The sequence below is a fragment of the Gopherus flavomarginatus genome, chromosome 3, assembly GCF_025201925.1.
Source record: "Gopherus flavomarginatus isolate rGopFla2 chromosome 3, rGopFla2.mat.asm, whole genome shotgun sequence".
In the NCBI taxonomy this organism is placed as follows: Eukaryota; Metazoa; Chordata; order Testudines; family Testudinidae; genus Gopherus; species Gopherus flavomarginatus.
This window is the reverse complement of record NC_066619.1, coordinates 28,777,554-28,797,144: the sequence shown is the minus strand read 5'-3', so window position 1 is coordinate 28,797,144 and position 19,591 is coordinate 28,777,554. Positions and strand designations below refer to the sequence as shown.

Sequence of the window (19,591 nt, the reverse complement as noted above, 5' to 3'; positions counted from 1 at the left end):
TATATTATAGACATAGAGAAAGACCTTCTAAACCTTAAAATGTATTAACAGCATGCAAAACCTTAGAGTGAGTGAAGACTCGGCACACCACTTCTGAAAGGTTGCCAACCCCTGACTAAATTCAATTAGTGTCACTCTGGAACCTTAGAATGCCTTGCTACTAAATCTTAGTTTGAATTACTTATACAAGTGGAATACTCATGTATTCCATCACTGACCAGCTCAGACAGATCACAAGGGATGTAAGGCTTGGGGGTGGGGGGGAAGTGGGGACCTGATTAGTCATGCCAATTTTGCCTAGCTAATATTTTCAAGCAACAGTATCACAGAAGGCCCTAGGGTTATAATGTATGTAGCTCACTGAACAGAGTCCATGCAGTGACATTAACTCTTTAAAATATGCAGTAGCTTAAAGTAGTATATACAAAAGCAACATGTAACTTAGTTACAGCATAGTCAGCAGAATGTCCTCAACTTTGAGGGCTGGTCTCCAAAATGACTTAAGGGAGGAAGACCATAAAATCCAGACTAGGTTGGGGTCCGACACCCTAAGCTGCAAACTTCCCATTGCTAAGAGCAGGAGCAGAATACTCTATGCATCAGTCTCTGGAAGAGATCCATTAGGCTTACTACCCAATGATGCTTAAACTATATGATTTAGGGCAGAGGGAGCCAGGAGCATTAAATATCATGGTGGTGAGGCAAGCTGCTTCTATACATAGTGGGATGCACAGGAAGGACTATAGTGACTGAAGATAGTCACAGCTACATGTCTGCATTCAGCTTTAATTTTAAGAGTGAGTAGTGATGGAATGCATGGGTAAATGACACTGCTGAGAATAGAGTTCTAGGTTCTTTTTTCTGCAAGCAGCAATGAATCTGACTTTAAGGTCAGAACCATTATGATCATCTAGTCTGACCACCTGCACAATGCAGGCCACAGAATCTCACCCACCCATTCCTGTATCAAAGCTGTGCCTGAGCCATCGAAGTCCTCAAATCATGTCTTAAAGACTTTTAGCAAGTGCCCCATGCCCTACTCTGCAGAGGAAGGCAAACCCTCCTGCCCTGCCCCAGGCTTCAGGGCAGATTGGCAGAAGGAAAATTCCTACCTGACACCAAATATGTTGGTCAGCTAAACCCTGAGCATGTGGGCAGACTACAGAGAATTCTTTCCTGGGTGTCTGGCTGGTAAGTAACTCAGATCCCATCCTATCACAAGCCATTGCGCATATTTACCGCTAGTAGTCAAAGACTAATTAATTGCCAAAACTAGGCTATGCCATTATACTATTCCTCAAACATATCAAGCTTGAAGCCAGAAGTCTCTTGCACGCCCCCCCCTCCCATTGGAAGGCCTCAATCTTGCACTGAAATCTGCCTTCTAACAATATGCTAAAGTAGGACATTGGGTCACTAACAAACCTGTTCAAATCTATCTCACTAAACCCCTTAAGCTATCCTTAAAGCTGAGTTCAGGAATCCCATTCATTTTTGAAAATGGGACTAGTAGCTCATTAGTCACCTTAGGAATACTTGGCCTCCCACAAGGGAGACCCAATCACACTGTAGCCTAAACAAACCCTCTGCACTCAGCCAGGTTCAGGTCAGCATGACACAATCAAGGAAACGTTTTTGTTTTAGTTTTCTTTCCTCAAACTCTCCTGGTTACATTGTGCTGTATAGGCATATAATACTGAATACATCTGTATGATTCCTACTTGCTGGCAAGACTTATTCTTGGCAGCATAGACATGGAGCTAGTCAGGGTTAACTGACATCAAAGGGCATTTTGTATTATCTTGGTTTAACATGCAGTATATTAGTGGTGTCTGGAGCAGACACTCAACACTTGACTGAATTAAAATCAAATTTCTAAGAACAAGGTTTTTAGAGCCTCTAAGTAGTTTATCTACTTTAATAGGGTGAGGTAATATCTTATTGGACCAGCTTCCAGTGGTGAAAGACAAGCTTTTGAGCTATAGAGCTCTTGTGAGGGAAGCCTACACTTCAATGCCTGTGTAACATCTTGGTGATAGTTGAGGTTTTCCCCCACAGTACAAATTTATGCAAGGAGCACAAGTATTCATACAGAGATGCCTCACTATCATATTTACAAGTTTTGCATATAATCTTTCTTAGGTGGCTTGCCAGCAACAGCTCCAACACCATGGAATCAACAGTCCTCAGTTTTCAATCCTGCCACATCAGCATTTCCTGGATCCATTATGGGAGCTCAATCTTCAGGCTTTACTCAACCACTTGCCTTCAGTGCCCCTCAAGCAGCCTCAGGGTGGAGTCAGCCTGCATCGTTTGGAGCCCCATCTCAATCTTCTGGCCTCTGGGGTCAGCCAGCACATGTCTCTCCTACTGCTGCTTGGGCACAACCATCCACTACTGGAAAACCTTTCCAGACCAGCATGTTTCCATCTACTACACAGCCCTCTGCTATGTTGTCTTCTGTCTCCACACCTAGCCCTCCTCAGCCACCACCCAGAACTGCACCTCAGAAGGAGCCCTCTAAGAAGGAAAGTGATGCCTTCACTTCATTAGACCCACTTGGGGATAAAGAGAAGAAGGATGTAAAAGAAATGTTTAAAGACTTCCAGCTGACAAAGCCACCTGCAGTACCAGCAAGGAGGGGAGAACAGCAGCAAAGTCGTCTTGGTGCTTCTGGAGCTTTCACTAATTACTTTAATAGCAAAGTGGGCATTCTTCAAGACAATGCTGATCATGATGACTTGGCAGCTAATCAATTGTCTATTAAAATCAGTGGTAAATTCCCTCTTAATGTTTCATCAAGCCATTGGGGGAAGAATAAACCCCCAGACATTCCCTTTCAAGGAAGCAAATTTTAAACATTCAGTGGCCTTTGATGGCTAGGCTAGCATCTTCTCTTGACTAGCATCAGGAAGTATCTCTACTATATTCAAGTATTGTCATGAGGGTTATCCTTAGTTTTATTGCTGCCCAATACTGCCCTCTAGTATTCATATACATTCTCTAAACCACTCACTTAACTGTGTCCCTAGCACTTTCAAAACTGGAAACTTAAACTGTTGGGTTGCTTTCCGGTATGAATAATTTAAGCTAATTGGCATATCTTAAAATAGCAAAGGTGACTCATAAGTAGAAACTCCTGAACAGTTAAGTTTTTAGCTGGAAATCATCTTCTTGAAAATCACTCAACTAACTTTCAGGTTCTAGATAATTGTACTGTAGAATCATTCAGAGATCAAGGACTGGAAATCTGAGCACTTTCTACAAGGAAAGTAATTTGTTTATACACTTTTTTTTTTGCATAGAACCACCAAAGCCTGCTCCCAGACAAAGCACTCTGCCAGCTTCCAAGCCTGATGCCCTATTTGAAAACCCCTTTCAAACAGATCCTTTCAGCACCTCACAACCCTCTGTGAGTACTAGGAAGCTGTTTACTTAAACTGTAGTTCTCTGAAGTTTCCTGTCAATGCTGTACAAATCTGTGGTGTTTGCCCACTGATGGGGCACTTACCATTTGGTGACCCAACTTCCTAGCAGGGTCAGCAAACTCCATTTGTGGGCCGTGTTTGACTTCAAACACTCACCTGCAGGGAGACTAGCAAACCTTTGTAACAGGTAAGGGAAAAATACCACTTGTGAACCTGACCCAAACTCTGGCTAGAGTTACTAACTCCCAGGGTGAAGGTGCCTCTAGTTTTGTGGCATGAGGCAGTTATGCTTTTGCAGCCATATTGGTCTGACAGAACAACTTTTTTCCAACTATCTTAGGCCCTGTCACCTCTTTGCAGGGTAAGGGGTAAGGAACATAAAATGTATAGCTTCTCTGTTTTAGCCAAAGGATGGAGGCCTCTACCCTTGGTATCCTAAGGGGAAGGAAGTAGCCTAATCACATTCTTTGCATTTAGAACATAAGACTTAAAGCCCTTCATGGAAACTCTGGAACTTCTCAAATGATTTTTTTGTTTTGACTTAGTCTAAAGTAAATTTATTGGCTGAATCCCCATATGAACATTAAATACACATGGGCTTCCTATAGATAAGTATGAATCAAGTTGAGACCCTACATTTTTTAGGGCTGGGTTTGAATTTTTTTATTTAAACAGTTGGCTAATACTTCTACTGTAAATATCTTTCCAGAATGCCTGGAATGTGGGTTGTTTAAAACTATTTGCCCAACATCTGACTCTATTTTTCATGGTGTGCTGAGTTCACCAGTTTAGTAGTCCTTTGATTGTCTTATCTTCTGTTTTAGACTGTGTCTCGGCCATCGCTGTCTTCTGATCTCTTTGGTGATCCTTTTGGAAATCCATTTGCATAACTTTGGTAAGTGGCTCTGTAATTCACATGTTTCTCCATATGAGTTTATGGAGGATTGGAAAGCTAGTCTACTGACCACTTCTTCCCCATGTGACTGGCATGGGAAGGTGGTCTCATGTGCCCAAGAGTCTAGTCTTGTGGCTAATACAACTGACTAGCAAAATTATTGCCCTGTGGCTAGGGAAGGGAGGGAAAACAAGACTGTTAAAAGGAGATATTAAGAGTGTATTTAAATTTTAGAGCAAAGCAAATCACTGACCCTAACTCCTAAACTGGGAGAAATAGGTGGCCTCAGTCTGAATGTACTAACTGGGTGCAGCCAAAGAACACCTTTTGCTAAAGCTTATAGAATCTTACTGAGTTCAAGATTACCCACCCACATTGCTGCAGGATAGCTTTCAGCACCAAATTACAGAACAGGGATTCACTGCATGTGGTCTGCTTTTAATTTTGTTTCCAGGATCAAAGGTCAGATGACTTAAAACCAGCTACTACTTTTTAAGCCGAGAATACTCCTCTCCTGAGATCAGTTTAGCTATGCTCTGTAGCATAATCCCTCTGTTTACAGCTGTTTGTAGCAGAATGGTAGTTGGCATGTATACATCTGGGTCAAATATGGAAGTAGGATTTAATGCAGATAAGGGGCAGCCTAAACCACAGTGAAATGTAGCTGACTCATCATGTGAAAAGTGTGGATTCTCAGGATTTCTCAGTCTGCAGTGACACCTTAACAGCAAAGTATAAATGCTGCTGAAGCAACTAAAACGTTTTTTGTTCTAGTTGATTTGATTTCACTGTTTCTTATAGTAAAGCTTAAAATACAACTTCATGCACTGGAAAAGGAATGCTTTCATTACAACCAATAAACTTTCCACTTGTCATAAATCTGACTCAGTCCAAGTTGAAAATTGACTCTCTACTTTAGGAAAGACTTTGCACTTAAATAATCCTGCCTATTGCAGTTTAGAAACTGGCCAGCTCTTCCAGACCTTGAGTGGATAACCATTTCTAATGTAAAAATACAACAAATGCACTCTGCAGAACTCTGCATAAGGCTACATTTATGTAGGAGATCCTACATGTTAGTTCTTATTTCCCCTCTTCCCCCTGCTCAATTGTCTCAACTTTACGAGCTGACAGTATTACCATAACTAATTCCATATTTTACTGGAGATACTAATGCTACTGGTTTCTTGCTGAACATTAAATGTATAATGGTGGTTCTAGTCTACTCTTATCAGATAAGACTTTAGAATAGTAGAGGGTGTTGAATTGACACACACAGAGGCCTCTTTGCGTGTGTGGGTTTTTGGCAACAGCTCTACTAGCAGTTTTATGTGGTGAGTGGGCAAAGTGTGACCACTATTCCTATCACTTTCTCTTTGCCAGAAACCAGGTGTAACCAGCAAAGGACAAACAGAATAGCAAGACACCCCTCCTTGTCACCATTTTCTACTCATCTTATTTTGCATTGTCTGTCTACCTTCATCCTTGATGTCTATTCTGATTGTTAATGTCTGTCTGCTGTGATCTAAAACCTGCCTGTGTGGACTGAAGCATGAGCCCTCAAAGAGAACCTGCTGTTAACATAATTCAAGATGAAGCCAAGGAAAATACCCAGACTGGAGGCCCAGATTCAAGTTGGTGGATGTGATATATTTTTTTTTTTCTGTAGCCTCTTAATCAGAAAAAAAACTGCATATGTAAGTCTTGTGGAAATACTGACTTTCCAGTCTTGTGGTTTTTAAACAGTCACCTACACTTAAAATCCTTGCAGCACTTACTGTAATGGTTGTAGTAAGGAGTTGAGCACTCATTTTCAGGAAGAAACAATGTATTCTCCACATAGGGAAAGGGAATTGTGGATTTAGAATCTTGCAAATTCTGCAACAGAGTCACTTCAAACAGGCTTTTTCACACACCTTGGGATTCCACTGATGGCTGTCTCACTATATGGCAGCCATTAAAGCTTTTCTTAAACCTCCACTCTTCAATGTACATTGGTTTTTCTTGTATTTATGGTGACTGTGCAACTGATGACTTATGGCTTTCCTTCTGATTTCTAAATCATGGAAAACAAAAACCAAAGTAAACAAGAAAAATCTACTGCTTGCTAATTCATATTGAAAATGGCAAAATACCCTCCATCTGATTGTAATTAGTCCCTAACTACAACATAGCTTCAGAATCTGAAAAAGCAGTGGCTGTAAAGAACAAACTCAATCAACACTGTTTCTGACTGACAAATTGTCTCAGCTAAAGTTCTGGAATCTGACTTTGGACCTAAAGCTGAAACACCTCATCCAAACTTCAAATTGTGTCTAATGCTATTTTTAAAATCCTCTAAGGTTTTTTCAGAATCAAATAAGGTAGTGGATTTTTCTTGCTTCAAGCAAAAGCTTGGCAATGGCTAAAGAGAATGGAATAAGCAGACGGGTTTCTTATTGAATCACTGAACTTCAGTGAATGTCGATAATACTCTGAACTCAAATCAATTGAGTTTTTTCTCAGACATGGTGTAGATTGGTTCCAGTATGTGTTTGAAGGGCAAATGGCAATCTTGTATTGATCTTTACTTCACCTGATACCTTAGTATTTTGTGAATTTTGATGCACCTTGTTCAATGTTTGAAGTAGCTCTCCACCTCTCAAACAAGGTTGTGTCTTTTGTGAGCCTCTGTACTAACTGACTTGTATCTAAATCAGTCACTTATAAACTAAACCTGTTAGGTTACTTTGCTTTTTGGACAAAGGTCTAATCAGCTCTTACCATTCTGTTGGTGGTTAGTTTCTTACTCAACCATTTATAAGTGTAAACTTGAAATACTATTGTCTTTAATGTTGAATTGGATACCTAAACAGAGAATTACTTCTGGAAATTCAGTTTGAAGGCAACTTTAGTGACAAATTCAGCCAGTCATGCAACTTGTTTTGTGTATATAACCTTTCTCTTGTGCACTTTCCTACAATGCAATTAGAAGTTATGAATTTATAAGTATTTGTCTCAAACTGGAAATGTAGAAACTTATGGATGTTACTATTATATAAACTGTAGTCACACAACTAAAGTTTTTTCTAATGACATTAAAAAGATGCAGCTCTTTATATCAAATGAGTAAGGATTGTCTCTTTCCTGAAGGAGCAGTACGTCAATGCATACTAACAGGCCACACAGCATATTTTGTTTCTTCTGGAGCAAGAACTGAACATCCTATGCGTTGATCACTATTTAGAACTTACAATTGTATGGCTGTTTCTGGCCAAACTGATAGACTTCCTCAAAGGAATTGTAGCATTCTCTGCTTTCTAGTTAAATACTTTGTGTAGTGGCTTTTCAGACAAGTTTACTTTGAGAGCTATTTTTCTTCTATTTTATATACTTGAAATTCTGAAGTATCTTTTCTGGGGGGAGGGAGACTACTTTCTCATCCCTAGCTGTAGCACTTCAGTAAGAGCCAAATGGTATTGGAGAGAATAAGCATTGACACCAACCCTGTAAAATACAATTGCTTCATTTTTAGAATGATCCCTGTCACTATCTTTTTAACCTAAAGATGCTTCAGGCATAGCAATGATGCTTCCCTGGCACTTCAGCCTTTGTAGGAAAAGTTAGGATAGCCTTCCTAACAGGATAATTAACTACATAAAATTCCTTGAAATACCATTCCATCTTCTATTTTCATCCATGGTAGAATAGCTGATGGAGGGTAAGAGGGACATTGGTTATGTCTTTTCTGCCTGCTCTTAGACTAGGGCCAAACTCTGCCTTCTCACATGTGACAAACACAGTAAAATACTTGGATGTGAAACCACTCTAAAACAGTATACTCCACTTCTATACCTAACAGGAAAAACACTTACTTATGGCAATAACCTGAATACAAGTCATTGGACTGCTAGTATTAAAGTAACAAATATGCAGCTGGTCAACAGTCAAAGTTCTGTTAGACAAATGCTGAAGGTGAAAATGTTAAATATTTAAACTGACTATGGGACTTGGATTGCTAAAGAGTCAATGTCCATGTTTTCTGCTGGGAATAACTTGCCTCCTGAAACAGTAAATCCTGCACTACAGTATACTGATTAACTGGATTTCATCTTTGTTCCTAAACACTTCTAGTTTTGTTTAAACAGTGCACCAGGAACAGTTATATTACCCAAGCCTTCCCCATGTAGTCCCAATGTTCTGTAGGTAATGGCTTGCAAGTTGAGGGACAGACTGTGTTTTGAGTGGAGATTCAAAACAAATCTGGCAACTCCTCCTTTAAACCTATTGTAACAATTAGCCCTCCACCCATTACTGCACAGCATTAAAGGTTAGAGAGACTCCCTAGCCTAAAAGAATGGTCTGAGGCTAGGTATATTTCAAACCTATAGTGGTAGAACAACCACACTCAGCGGCATGAAAAATCCACATCTCTGAGCAACATAGTTCTAACAACCTAAACCTTCATCTAGTGAGCAGGGGCTTTAAAAGTGGTTTTTCTGATGACCCAGTTGAAGTAACTGTTAATGTTCATGACCAACAGACCTGGGGATGAGGGGTTTGAGGGTGGGAGGGGCTCAGTTTTAGGGTGGGGAATGAGTGGTTCAGGGGTGTGAGGGAGCTCTTTGCAGGAGCTTGAGGTGCAGAAGGGGGTCTGGGCTGGGGGGTGAAGGCTCTGGGATGGGGCTAGGATGAGTTTAGGGTGAAGGAAAGGGCTCAGTTTGGCAGGGGAGGGGTCAGGGCTGGGGCCGGTGATTTGGGGTGTGGGGATGGAGTCATGGGAGGCAAGTTTGTAGAAATTTTGGTGGTACCCAGAATCCACCCCCTCAAACTCCACCCTCACCTGCCTAAGGCTCTGGGCAGGGTTTCAGAGGGGAGCTGAGGGGTGCAGGCTTTGGGAAGGAGTTTAGGTGCTGGGTGCAGGCTCTGGGCTAGGGCATGGGGTGGGTGTGCAGGAGGGGGTGAGGGGTGCAGGCTTGGCTGGGGGTGTAGGAAGGGGGAGGTGGTACACACTGGGGCAGAGGATCAGGCTGCAGGGGAATGAGGATTGGGGCTGAGGATGAGGGGTCCATGATGCAGGGGGGCTCAGAGCTGGGGCAGAGGATCAGGCTGCAAGGGGATGAGGGTTTGGGGCATTGGAGAGGCTCAGGGCTAGGGCAGCCTGCCTTGCCATTAGCGGATGGCAGGCACTAGGACCCTGGGGCAGCAGATAGCAGTTTTGCTGGGAGCTGATCTCTGGCAGCACGGGGAGCAGGCAGAGACATGGCAGAGGGGGGATGAAGGGGGAGGGGTGAAAGGCAGAGGCTGGGACCTGCTCCAGGCAGGGATGCAATGGGGGGAGATCCGCCTGGTCCTGATCCAGGCAGGGCCAGGGGAGTGACCCAGCTCCAACTATTGCTGGAGCACGGCACCCAGCCCTGAATATTCCTGAAGACCGGGCACCTTGAGCCCATATAACCCACCGCCTATGGATGGGGCATGGACTTACTTCAGGCAGCTCCTGGTTAGCAGCACAGCAGGGCTGCTAAGGCAGGCTTTCTGCCTATCCTGGCACCACAGGCTGTGCTGCATCCCGGAGCGGCCAGCAGCAGATCTGGCTCCTAGGCAGAGGCATATAAGCAGCTGTTCCCCACAGGCACCAACCCCTAGCTCCCATTGGCATGGCACCTAGGAGCTGGACCTACTGCTGGCTGCTTCCAGGGCACAGTGCAGTGTCAAACAGGTAGGAACTAGCCTGCCTTAACTGCACAGCACTGTCAATGGGACCTTTAGCCCAGTCCGTCATGCAGACCAGAGCCACCATGACAGTGCCTTCCATTCTATGACCCAATACTGGGTTGCAGCTCAGTTTGAAAATCACTGATGTAGAGAACACTGATGGGAGAGCTACTCATGTCAACGCAATCACCTCTGAAAGGTGGATTAACTACACTGATGAAGATGCTCTCCCCTTGGTCTAGGAGCATCTCAGCTTAGGTGCTGCATTGGTACACCAATGTAGCACTTATGCATAAACATGCCGTGTGTTTTTTTTTTTTGTAGAGACTTTGCCAAGACTACAGTGAGATGATTTGAAAGGGAAAACTCATTCGACCCACCTACTGGTCTCAATGCCATTAATCTTAGAAAAGTGAAATTAAGTTGACTTGGCTTTGAAAGTCAAAGGTGACAGAGCCTGGTAGAAGTGTAAAGGCAGAGGAAAAAGCCTTTAGTCTGTAAACAAAACGATACCCACACATGTCCAATGGAGCAAATTAGCATTGGCCAATTTCAAGTTTGCTACATCAAGTGCAAACTTATAGCTACTCCCCTGTACAAGGTTTTTATCTTCCTGATATGTGGTTATTGCTTCACTGTTCTGACATGGTAAACACTGTTATAGTAGCAGGAGTCACTTGATTATTAAAAACTGATCTGGATGAGCAAATAGACACTGCCTATGCTAGCAGTACAAGTGTCTCAACTACTCAGCACTAAAATGTTCCTAGTACAGAATGTCCATACCCTGAAATCTTTCTTATAGGGAAGCTTAACCCTGATTTATTTTTTTTTATTTTTGGGGGTGCGGGGGGGTTACTTAAATGAGCAAGTGGGCCAGTCTCAAAATGGAGGGAGATTTATAACTACAAGGAAATCCATAAAGGACACAGCCAAAAGGTTAAATGCTCCATTCGTCCCTGGAAAATAGGGCCGTACATACAATGTAATATATTGTTCCTGGGCTCTAAGCACTCAGCATGTATAATGGCCCACGATACCTGCAATACTATAGGTAGGCAATTTCTCCAGAAGGAGTTTTGACAATGAAACTTTGTCAAAGGTAGTGGTCTTGGAAATAGCCACTGAGGCACCATAAGTAACATACAGTAACATGACTCTTGCAGAATCCAGCACCTGGTGCCATCTCTATGTAATTGTGAGGTCTGATGACAGTGTCCTAGGGCCTCCTCTGATGTTTTGAGTCCCTATGCCCTTTAGATAAACAACTGGTCCTTTATGACTGAAGGCCAGAACAGCTGGCTAATAATTCAGTAGCACAATAAGGTTTGAACTAGTGTAAATAATGAATTTTCTGTAACTTGAAGTTTTGAAACCATGATTTGAAGACTTTAGTAACTCAGCCAGAGGTTAAAGGTCTATTATAGGAGTGGGTGGGTAAGGTTCTCTGCCCTGTGACGTGTGGGAGTTCAGGCTAGATGATCGCAATGGTCCCTGCTTATCTTAAAGTCTGAGTAGGTGTAATTCCTTTGGGCTTGCAAAGAAATGTCCCCTGTCCCAAACCTCCACATAACGGTTCCTTAGAATATAGACAATTTCTGAACTGTTTGTATTTCTTTTGCAATATTCTCCAATGGAAAGTTATATGCATTCAAGTGTCTTCTAGCTCAATAGAAAAGCTCTATTCCCTACCTGGTTGGTCAAAAAGGGAATAATCTCTCACTCTTAGCTAGGGAAATACTGCAACAAAAGACAACCTAAATATTCATACAGACTTACTTTCCCACCATGGTTTCAATGAACTCTAGAGCATGTACCATAAGTCAACACTAGCTGTGGCCTATCATTGGCATGCTCTGTGGGTGTTGCCTTTGTGCTTCTGGTAATAAATGACACAAGGAACAAATAAAGACTCCAAATTCAGTCCCAGCAGTTTCTTCCATCTAGCTAAAAAAGCTAGAAGCATGCATGCTATCCTGCAACTTACGTGTGCGCTATGCATTTTAGAAGCCACCACCTTGGTTTCAGGAGAGATGAGAAGGTAATTCCTTTATTTTTTTTTCTTTGTATTAGCAGCTTTGTACTGGATTTTGTTTTACTCAGAACAGACAGTAAAATGTGTGCATTAATCTACAGGGCTGTCTTTTTCTTGTAACCAAGAAAGATTCTTGTTACCTCTTTTTAAAATGCTACCTGGCAGTATCAGTTTCAGACTCCTTGGATTTTATATTGCATCTGTATGGCATGATCAAGTACGTATGGCTGAAGGCAGCAGTGGTTATATACTTGTATGGAGACTGTTATTTTAGCTCTGTTTATTATAAACACAGTACTAAAGTATACTCTGGAGTGTTGCTTGTTTTGCCTGACACATTTCTCCCTGAGAAATTCAGTCTCTTTTCTAGTGATGAGGCTACAGATTACTGACATTTCAAAGCTCCTAGTCTACTACTCCATTTTTCTCAAGCCAGATCTTATTAATAGTGCATCAGTACCATGTAATAGTGACCAGCTCTCTTAAGAGTTGTGCTAGTTATATGGAATCTCCATAAAGATATGCAAAAAGACACATTTCACCTCCAGCAGCAGAGTCTTGCCAGCTCAGTGCTCCTAAAATGAGATTGTAGGAATTACCAAACTGGATCAGATCCAAGAGTCACCTAGTCCAATACCTTATCTTTGACAGTGGTGAATACCAGATGCTTTGGGGGAAGGTAGAAGAACCCTGAAGTAGGCGGAAATAGGATAACTAAAGCTGGGAGAACTTTATTTATTTTTGATGAAGTGGTTTTGTCCACACAAAAAAAAGATTTTTTGCAGGAGTGGGAGAGTGGGGGTCAGAAACAACGGTGACCTGAATAGTTTCAGTTGAAGGGGGAAAAAATTGTTTTGACTTGAAAAGTCTAAACAAAATATTGAGTCAATGTTTTGATTTCAAATTTGGCCAATTAAAAAATAAAACACACTGCCAGGGTGTAACTCCTGAAATGGCTGAAGTGAAATGGAAAAACTCTAAATTAGAGTAGACAAACATTTTGGTGAACTTGTAGCAAACTATTTTTAGGATTTGGGGGGTGTTTTTAGTCATCAAAAATGTTTGAAAATTGTCTTGGTTCAAATCTAACTGAATTATTATGATTATTTTTCGGTTTTGGCCCCAAAGTGAAGAAGTTGTCATTTGTCCAGCTCTAGGGATAATTTGTCCCACAATAGCTTTCATCCCGACTTCCTAAAAGAGGGTTAAATCCTGAAGTATGACGGTTAACGTCCCTTCTAAAAAGTTTAACAACAATAACTCTGGATATTCTTAAGATTCAAAGGGATGGAAGACAGGTAAAGTGGGAAGGGGGTTGGCCTCATGAGTTCTATGATTTAGTTGTGTTGTATGAAAATGTATTTCCTCTTACTGGCTTTGAAATTCCCATCTTTTCAATTCCAGTCCCCTTCTGATCTACCTTGTCTAAGCTTTTATCATGTCCCATCTTAGTTGTCTCCTTCCTATCATGAAGAATCCTAATCTTCTCTCTTTTCCTATAAGTTTTTGAGGCCCTTCATCATTGTTGTTGCTCTTCTTTGGAAGCTCTGACATTATCCATTCAGAGGTGAGATTACTAGTACTGTATGCAGATGAGAAGCCTTCTTGGGCCTTGAACTCAGATCCTTTTGGTGCCTGCAGCTTGCTCTTAACTCAACCATCAAGCCTATTCCCTTGCTTGAATTCATCATTCATAACTATTTATTAAGATGGCCCCAAGCACCATCATCTTATGATTTAACAAATTACGGTGTTGGCCAATAACAAATCACTAACACAACCAGGTGTGTTTCTGGCACATCAGTGTGAGTTCAGCCAGTGTTATGCAACCTAAGACCACAGGAAAAGTGCAATCAAGTTTCTGTGTAGATTGGGAAATTCTCTCAGCCCTCCCAAGAGCACTCATCTCTCCTCCTCCTCTCCCCCTCCCCTGACTGCTGAAATGTCAATATTTTACTGTCAGCTAGCCAAGGCTCTATGTTTTTCTATTTCTTCATTCAGGGACAGCTCAGATCCTTGATGAACAGATACACTGATCCTGGGTATATCCATTCATGGGCCCCAGAGGCAATGCTTTGATGTGGAGCCCAACTCCTGCAGGGTTCAGGGATGTTCTGGGTTTCAGGGGGTTGGGCACATCCATGTGAGCCACTTTTTCAAAGTACAAAACTCACTTTGGAGAATGAAGCAGCCAGCTGGATGCTCCCTTCTGAGCAGAAATTATAGAGCATATTGAATTCAGCATTTGTCTTTGAAGTCCTTGCTCCCTGCTGTCATACTCAGCAGCGTTCTTGATGGTTGGGCTGCTTTCAACTCCTTCCTGTTCAAACTAGGTGCAGTAAATCTCCTGACTCAGCTCTGTTTGTGTAAGTAGAACTATTTCCCTGAGTTTAACAGTGAGATGAGTAGCCTGTCATTTTTCCTAATCTCCTCCATTTTAAATGACTTAATTTAAAACACTTTTCACACAGCTATCATTCAGGCCTGTCAGAGGGACGTGGAATATGAGTCAGTCTTCTTCTGAAGCCGTCATTCTTTAGGATGTGGCAAAGCATAAGCTAATAACTCTCCTGTATATAGAGACAATGGCTGCAGACCAAGCACTTGTGCTTTAGAGGTCACGAGATCATTTGCAACGAATTCTTTATATTTAAGTTCACACACACCTGAAAACTCAAGGCACAGGTCTATGTCCTGGCCTGTAACTAGTCCCTTTGGAGTGACTCCTTTAGTGTACTGGATCCTGAGGAACCACATCATTCCTCAGAGGAAAGGATGTGGCCTGCTCATCTCTGAAACTGGGCCTTTGAGCACTAGCAATCCCTGTCGCTCTCTGTGACTTCCTGCACTGAATCCAGCTAAGCCAGACTCCTGTGAGAGGCTTGTATGGTACCTCTTCAGCATGCAATATTCTCTGTAAGTATTTGCAGTGACACCAGGCAGCCTTTTCAAAAGAAGGTAGCAATTATTAGTCACCTGAGATGCAGCATCTGGAAGTCCTTAGGTTAGCATAGAGAAGCAACTGCTATAGAATCTCTTTGCTTCCTTTCTCTGCCTCTCTCCCTTTTGTCTCTCAGTGACAGCCCCCTGTCTTTAGGAGCTCAGTTTTCAACACAGCCACCTGACACCTTTTTCCTTTGTTCTCCTGTATGGGGCCTTTGCCCTGTTTCCCTGCAGACAGGTGGGGGAATCTCTTGGCTGTTAGTTGCTAGGTATGAATGTCCTGGCCATTGAGGTTTCCATTGTCTAATCTGGATCTTCCACTCACATGTGTAGGCTCTAGTCAGCTTGTTAAGGACTCTGGTTTCTAACCAGGTTGTTACATGAATCAAATACCTCATCCCTACTGTTTATACTCTCAGTATATGGGAACGCAAAGTACAGAGGAAAACTGATGTATGCACGTTAATTATAAAATTACCAAAATTCCTACATTTGTCAGAACAGGTTTCTAGCAAACTATGGGAACTCTATGCTACATGATGATGGGGTAGGGTACCTAACTCGGAAAGACAATAAAAGAGACAAAGTGGGTGAAGTAGTACATTTTATTGGTCCACCTTTTGTTGGTGAATGAGACAAGACTTGGAGCACTTCTTCAGGTCTGGGAAAGGTAAGTACAGCTAAATACAAGGTGGAATAGACTGTTATGCACATGGAGTTTCAAGAAACCTTTCAAAATGAAGTGGGCAATTAACACCTCTGCACTCATAGGAGAAAGTAGATTTGGGTTACAGATTGAGACATAAAACCAGTGTCTCTAGACTAGTCTATTTTTGGTGTCTAGCAGGGTTATACATTTAAGCTCCCAGGTTTGTCTTTTGAGGTGTTTTTCAGGTTTCCTTTGAGTATGAGGACTTAGAGGTCAGCTATGGAGTAATCACTTTGTGAAAAGTTTGTCCACGGGTAATAGGGTGTCTTTGACTTATCATTTTTCTGTGTGAGTTCATTCAAGAGTATAGCAATGGTCTAGTTTTACTCATGTTGTTGGAGCATTTGATGCACTGGATGAGGTACACCACATGTTGTGCTAGGCATCTTGAAAGGTGTTGTGGACGGAGGGTGTTGATCACTGTAGCAATGGGTACCTTTTTCAGTATCTTCGGGGCCAGATTCCCAAAGGTGTCTATATGACTAAAGAAGTAGCCAGTGACTTAGTGGAATTTGAAATCAATAGGAGTTAGGCATCTAGATGCTCTTGAAAAATCTTATTAGGCACCCATGTGCATTGGTAGGTGCATAAACCACCTTTGAAATCTGGCCCCTAGTGCCCGCTACTAGTATCTCTGAGGACAACTGGCCCACTCCCCACTCTTTAGGGAATCTCCTTTCCCAAATCATGCCCAGTGCCAAATAAGTACAAAGATCCCTGCACTCTAGGAAATAGAGATCTCCATAAGTGTGTCAGGCAGGAGGAGCAGGCCAAGCAGTTACCTCTGGAGGTCTAGGAAGGAGTAAGCAGGCCAACCAGTCACCAGCAAAAATGATCAATGTGAGGAAAGAGGGAAAAAATCCATTGCTTACTCTATTTATTGCTTATTATGATGCTCTAGTGGATTGGGCTTTCCCACAGTGTTTACAATAGGCAGGGCCATCCTTAGGCTTACCAGCATACAAGGCTGTGTAGGGCACCTGAACATTTGGGGCACCACTGGGTCTTAATGTCCACCCTTCCACATCTTCCTATCCCTTCTCTAATCTGATACCTTCCTGCAGGCTGCCACCACAGCTGGCTGTTGCAGCCTGGTTATTCTTCCTCTGGAGGGGATCTAGTACTTAAGAGTGAAAAAGCCTTCCAGCCTGCCAGACCTATTAGCACAACACTGAAACTGTTAAAGATCCATTCAAGTGGTAATGAAGCCATTTAACAGGCATTGACCAATCCCCAGGTATATACTGTCAGTTTCTGAATTTACTGACAAAAACGGTTGTGCATTACTGTAATATTTACTCAGAACATGTTAGTCTACAGGACCTTAATTTAAAATTTGATTTAAAAATAATTCGTTAGTGTGTTGCTGAAGATTATAAAACCACATCTCTTAAAAAATCCTTGCATAGATTTTTAGAATCTGAGTATTCAACTTTAGCCTTAAATGGTTGGATCTTCAGATATACAGTTTTTTAAACAAATCCCTCAAAAGACCACCCTGATCTAAAATGCACATGCGAGCCTGGGCTGCCTTCGGGCATAGGGGCACCAGTTTAATAATACTGCATAGGGCCCCATAAATCCTAAGGACGGCCCTCATAATAGGAGATAACTAAAGGTAACGGGACATCAGGAACACAACGTATGCATGACAGGAACACCTCTTGAGATTGTTCAGTAACTTTAAAAATAAATATCATTTCCTTAGCCTGAAGCCATATCCACTGCCCAGTCCCATTCATCAGTGAGAGATATACACATACTTTGTATCAGTTTGTAGAGTACTTTAGGATGAAAAGCACTGTAGAAATACAAATAGTAACAGGGACAGATTCTGGCTGTAACTCACCAGAAGAGAACTTTCCTCGAAGAGGTGAACTCCTCGCGGACTCAGAGCACCACTGGCTAACAGCAGGTGGCTTTATGTCGCTACACCAATCCTACACAGGAATGTGCCCCTTTAAGGACTCTATGCCTGCAGCGCATGATAGTGCATGCTGAAACTGGAGTGCAGAATCAGGGTGGTGTAACTGTCTCTCTGTCACCAACTCCACAGCCCCAAGCAGAGCCTGATGTAGAGAAAACTTTAGTGTATTACATCTGTGTGCACATAGCTGCTTTCAGCTTTCAAATTATTCTAGAGTCTCGCCTATTTAAAGTATTCTCCTCCTCAGCCGAGGACCTATTTACCAGTAGACCCAAGTTTGGGGCCCAGAGGTTTTTGGGGTGAGAACCATTTTGAAGAGGGAGGCAGGGGAGAAGCTGGCTGGCTGGCATACATTTAGAAGTTCAAGCTGTGCTGGCTGACCCAGTGTCAGGATCCCAACAAGGGCAGTCAGGGCCAAAGGTCAGAGCGGGGGCAAACCTGAGGTTGGGAGTAGCAGAGGAACTCATAGTCAAGTTCCAGGCCAGGATCAATACCAAGGGTCAAGAGGCAAAGTCCAAATCAAGCTGAGGTCAAAGCCAGAAAGTAAGAAACAAGAAAGCAGCAATGGTTGTGGCAGCTACAGAAGATCCATACTGTTGCCTGGATGCTTCCTGGAATACCCTGTGAGTTTATATAGGGCAGGGAGCCAATCACGAGCCTTGAAGCTGCTGTCTGTCAAACCCTTGAGATGGAACTTCCCATCATCTCTGTCCACAGCACGTCACAGTAAGTGGCACACAAGCTGGTTACAGCTGCTACTGGGTGGTAGCCTGGAGATGTCAGCTGTTTGGTAGCTCTGCAGGCCTGGGGTCTAGACCTGTGGGGTCTCTCACCCAGGAGAAGAGCAGTACACTGGTTTGATGGCAGGGAACTGGAAGCAGCTCCAGAGCCAGCCAAGGTCAGTTGGCCCTCTAAAGGGTTCACTGCATCCCTGAGCTGTTTAGGATTGAAGAGTTGCTGTCAGGTCAATTTAAGCCCCAAAGTATTTGTAAAATAATGTTCACTTTCTGTGTCTGTAGACTGATCATATAATGGATGAGAACTAGAAAGATGAACTAAGAGTTGATAGTAAGCCAGGTAAGGTAATCTTAAAAATATTGGTCCAAATTTTGGAAAGTGACTCATGATTCTGGGTGCATCCATTTTTGGTGTCCAACTTCAGACACCTTGAAGGAGCCTGATTTTTCAGAAATTGTTGAGCACCCACTCCCTGAACACTAGGTCCTTTTATGGTATTTCAAGCTGGGCCCCAAAATCACCAGTCACGTTTGAACATGTAGGCCTTTAATTCTGATTTTACCAAATCTTGGGAGTTTATGCGTGATCCTTGGAGTTTATGCTCTGACCTTCGGCCCTGACTGCCCTTGTTGGGATCCTGACACTGGGTCAGCCAGCACAGCTTGAACTTCTAAATATATGCCAGCCAGCCAGTTCCTCCCTTGCCTCCCTCTTCAAAATGGTTCTCACCCCAAAGACCTCTGGGCCCCAAACTTGGGTCTACTGGTAAATAGGTCCTCGGCTGAGGAGGAGAATACTTTAAATAGGCGAGACTCTAGAATAATTTGAAAGCTGAAAGCAGCTATGTGCACACAGATGTAATACACTAAAGTTTTCTCTACATCAGGCTCTGCTTGGGGCTGTGGAGTTGGTGACAGAGAAACAGTTACACCACTCTGATTCTGCACTCCAGTTCCAGCGTGCACTATCATGCACTGCAGGCATAGAGTCCTTAAAGGGGCACATTCCGGTGTAGGATTGGTGTAGCGACATAAAGCCATCTGCTGTTAGCCAGTGGTGCTCCGAGTCCGCGAGGAGTTCACCTCTTCGAGGAAAGTTCTCTTCTGGTGAGTTACAGCCAGAATCTGTCCCTGTTAATTAATTCCAGTCCTACAGCCCTCCCTGACATGCAGCTTAACATGACTTATACAAAGACTAGATCTTGATGCATCCAGGAAAG

The 19,591-nt window shown here is 42.7% G+C and overlaps 2 protein-coding genes across 3 annotated transcripts in view; both read left to right on the top strand.

The window, feature by feature from the left end:
- DAB2 (DAB adaptor protein 2) overlaps nt 1-7,428 on the top strand; it is a 42,067-nt gene extending 34,639 nt beyond the window's left edge. For both annotated transcript variants that reach the window (XM_050946929.1, XM_050946927.1), the window contains 4 exons: nt 2,143-2,775; nt 3,306-3,412; nt 4,253-4,323; nt 5,707-7,428. In XM_050946929.1, coding sequence (XP_050802886.1) covers nt 2,143-2,775; nt 3,306-3,412; nt 4,253-4,318 — 806 coding nt within the window. In that variant the 3' untranslated portion in view covers nt 4,319-4,323; nt 5,707-7,428. The remainder of the gene's footprint in view (nt 1-2,142; nt 2,776-3,305; nt 3,413-4,252; nt 4,324-5,706) is intronic.
- A 2,368-nt stretch (nt 7,429-9,796) lies between these two features.
- Nucleotides 9,797-19,591, top strand: part of C9 (complement C9) — a 34,376-nt gene continuing 24,581 nt past the window's right edge. Inside the window, exon 1 of the mRNA XM_050946968.1 lies at nt 9,797-12,061. Coding sequence (XP_050802925.1) covers nt 11,910-12,061 — 152 coding nt within the window. The 5' untranslated portion in view covers nt 9,797-11,909. The remainder of the gene's footprint in view (nt 12,062-19,591) is intronic.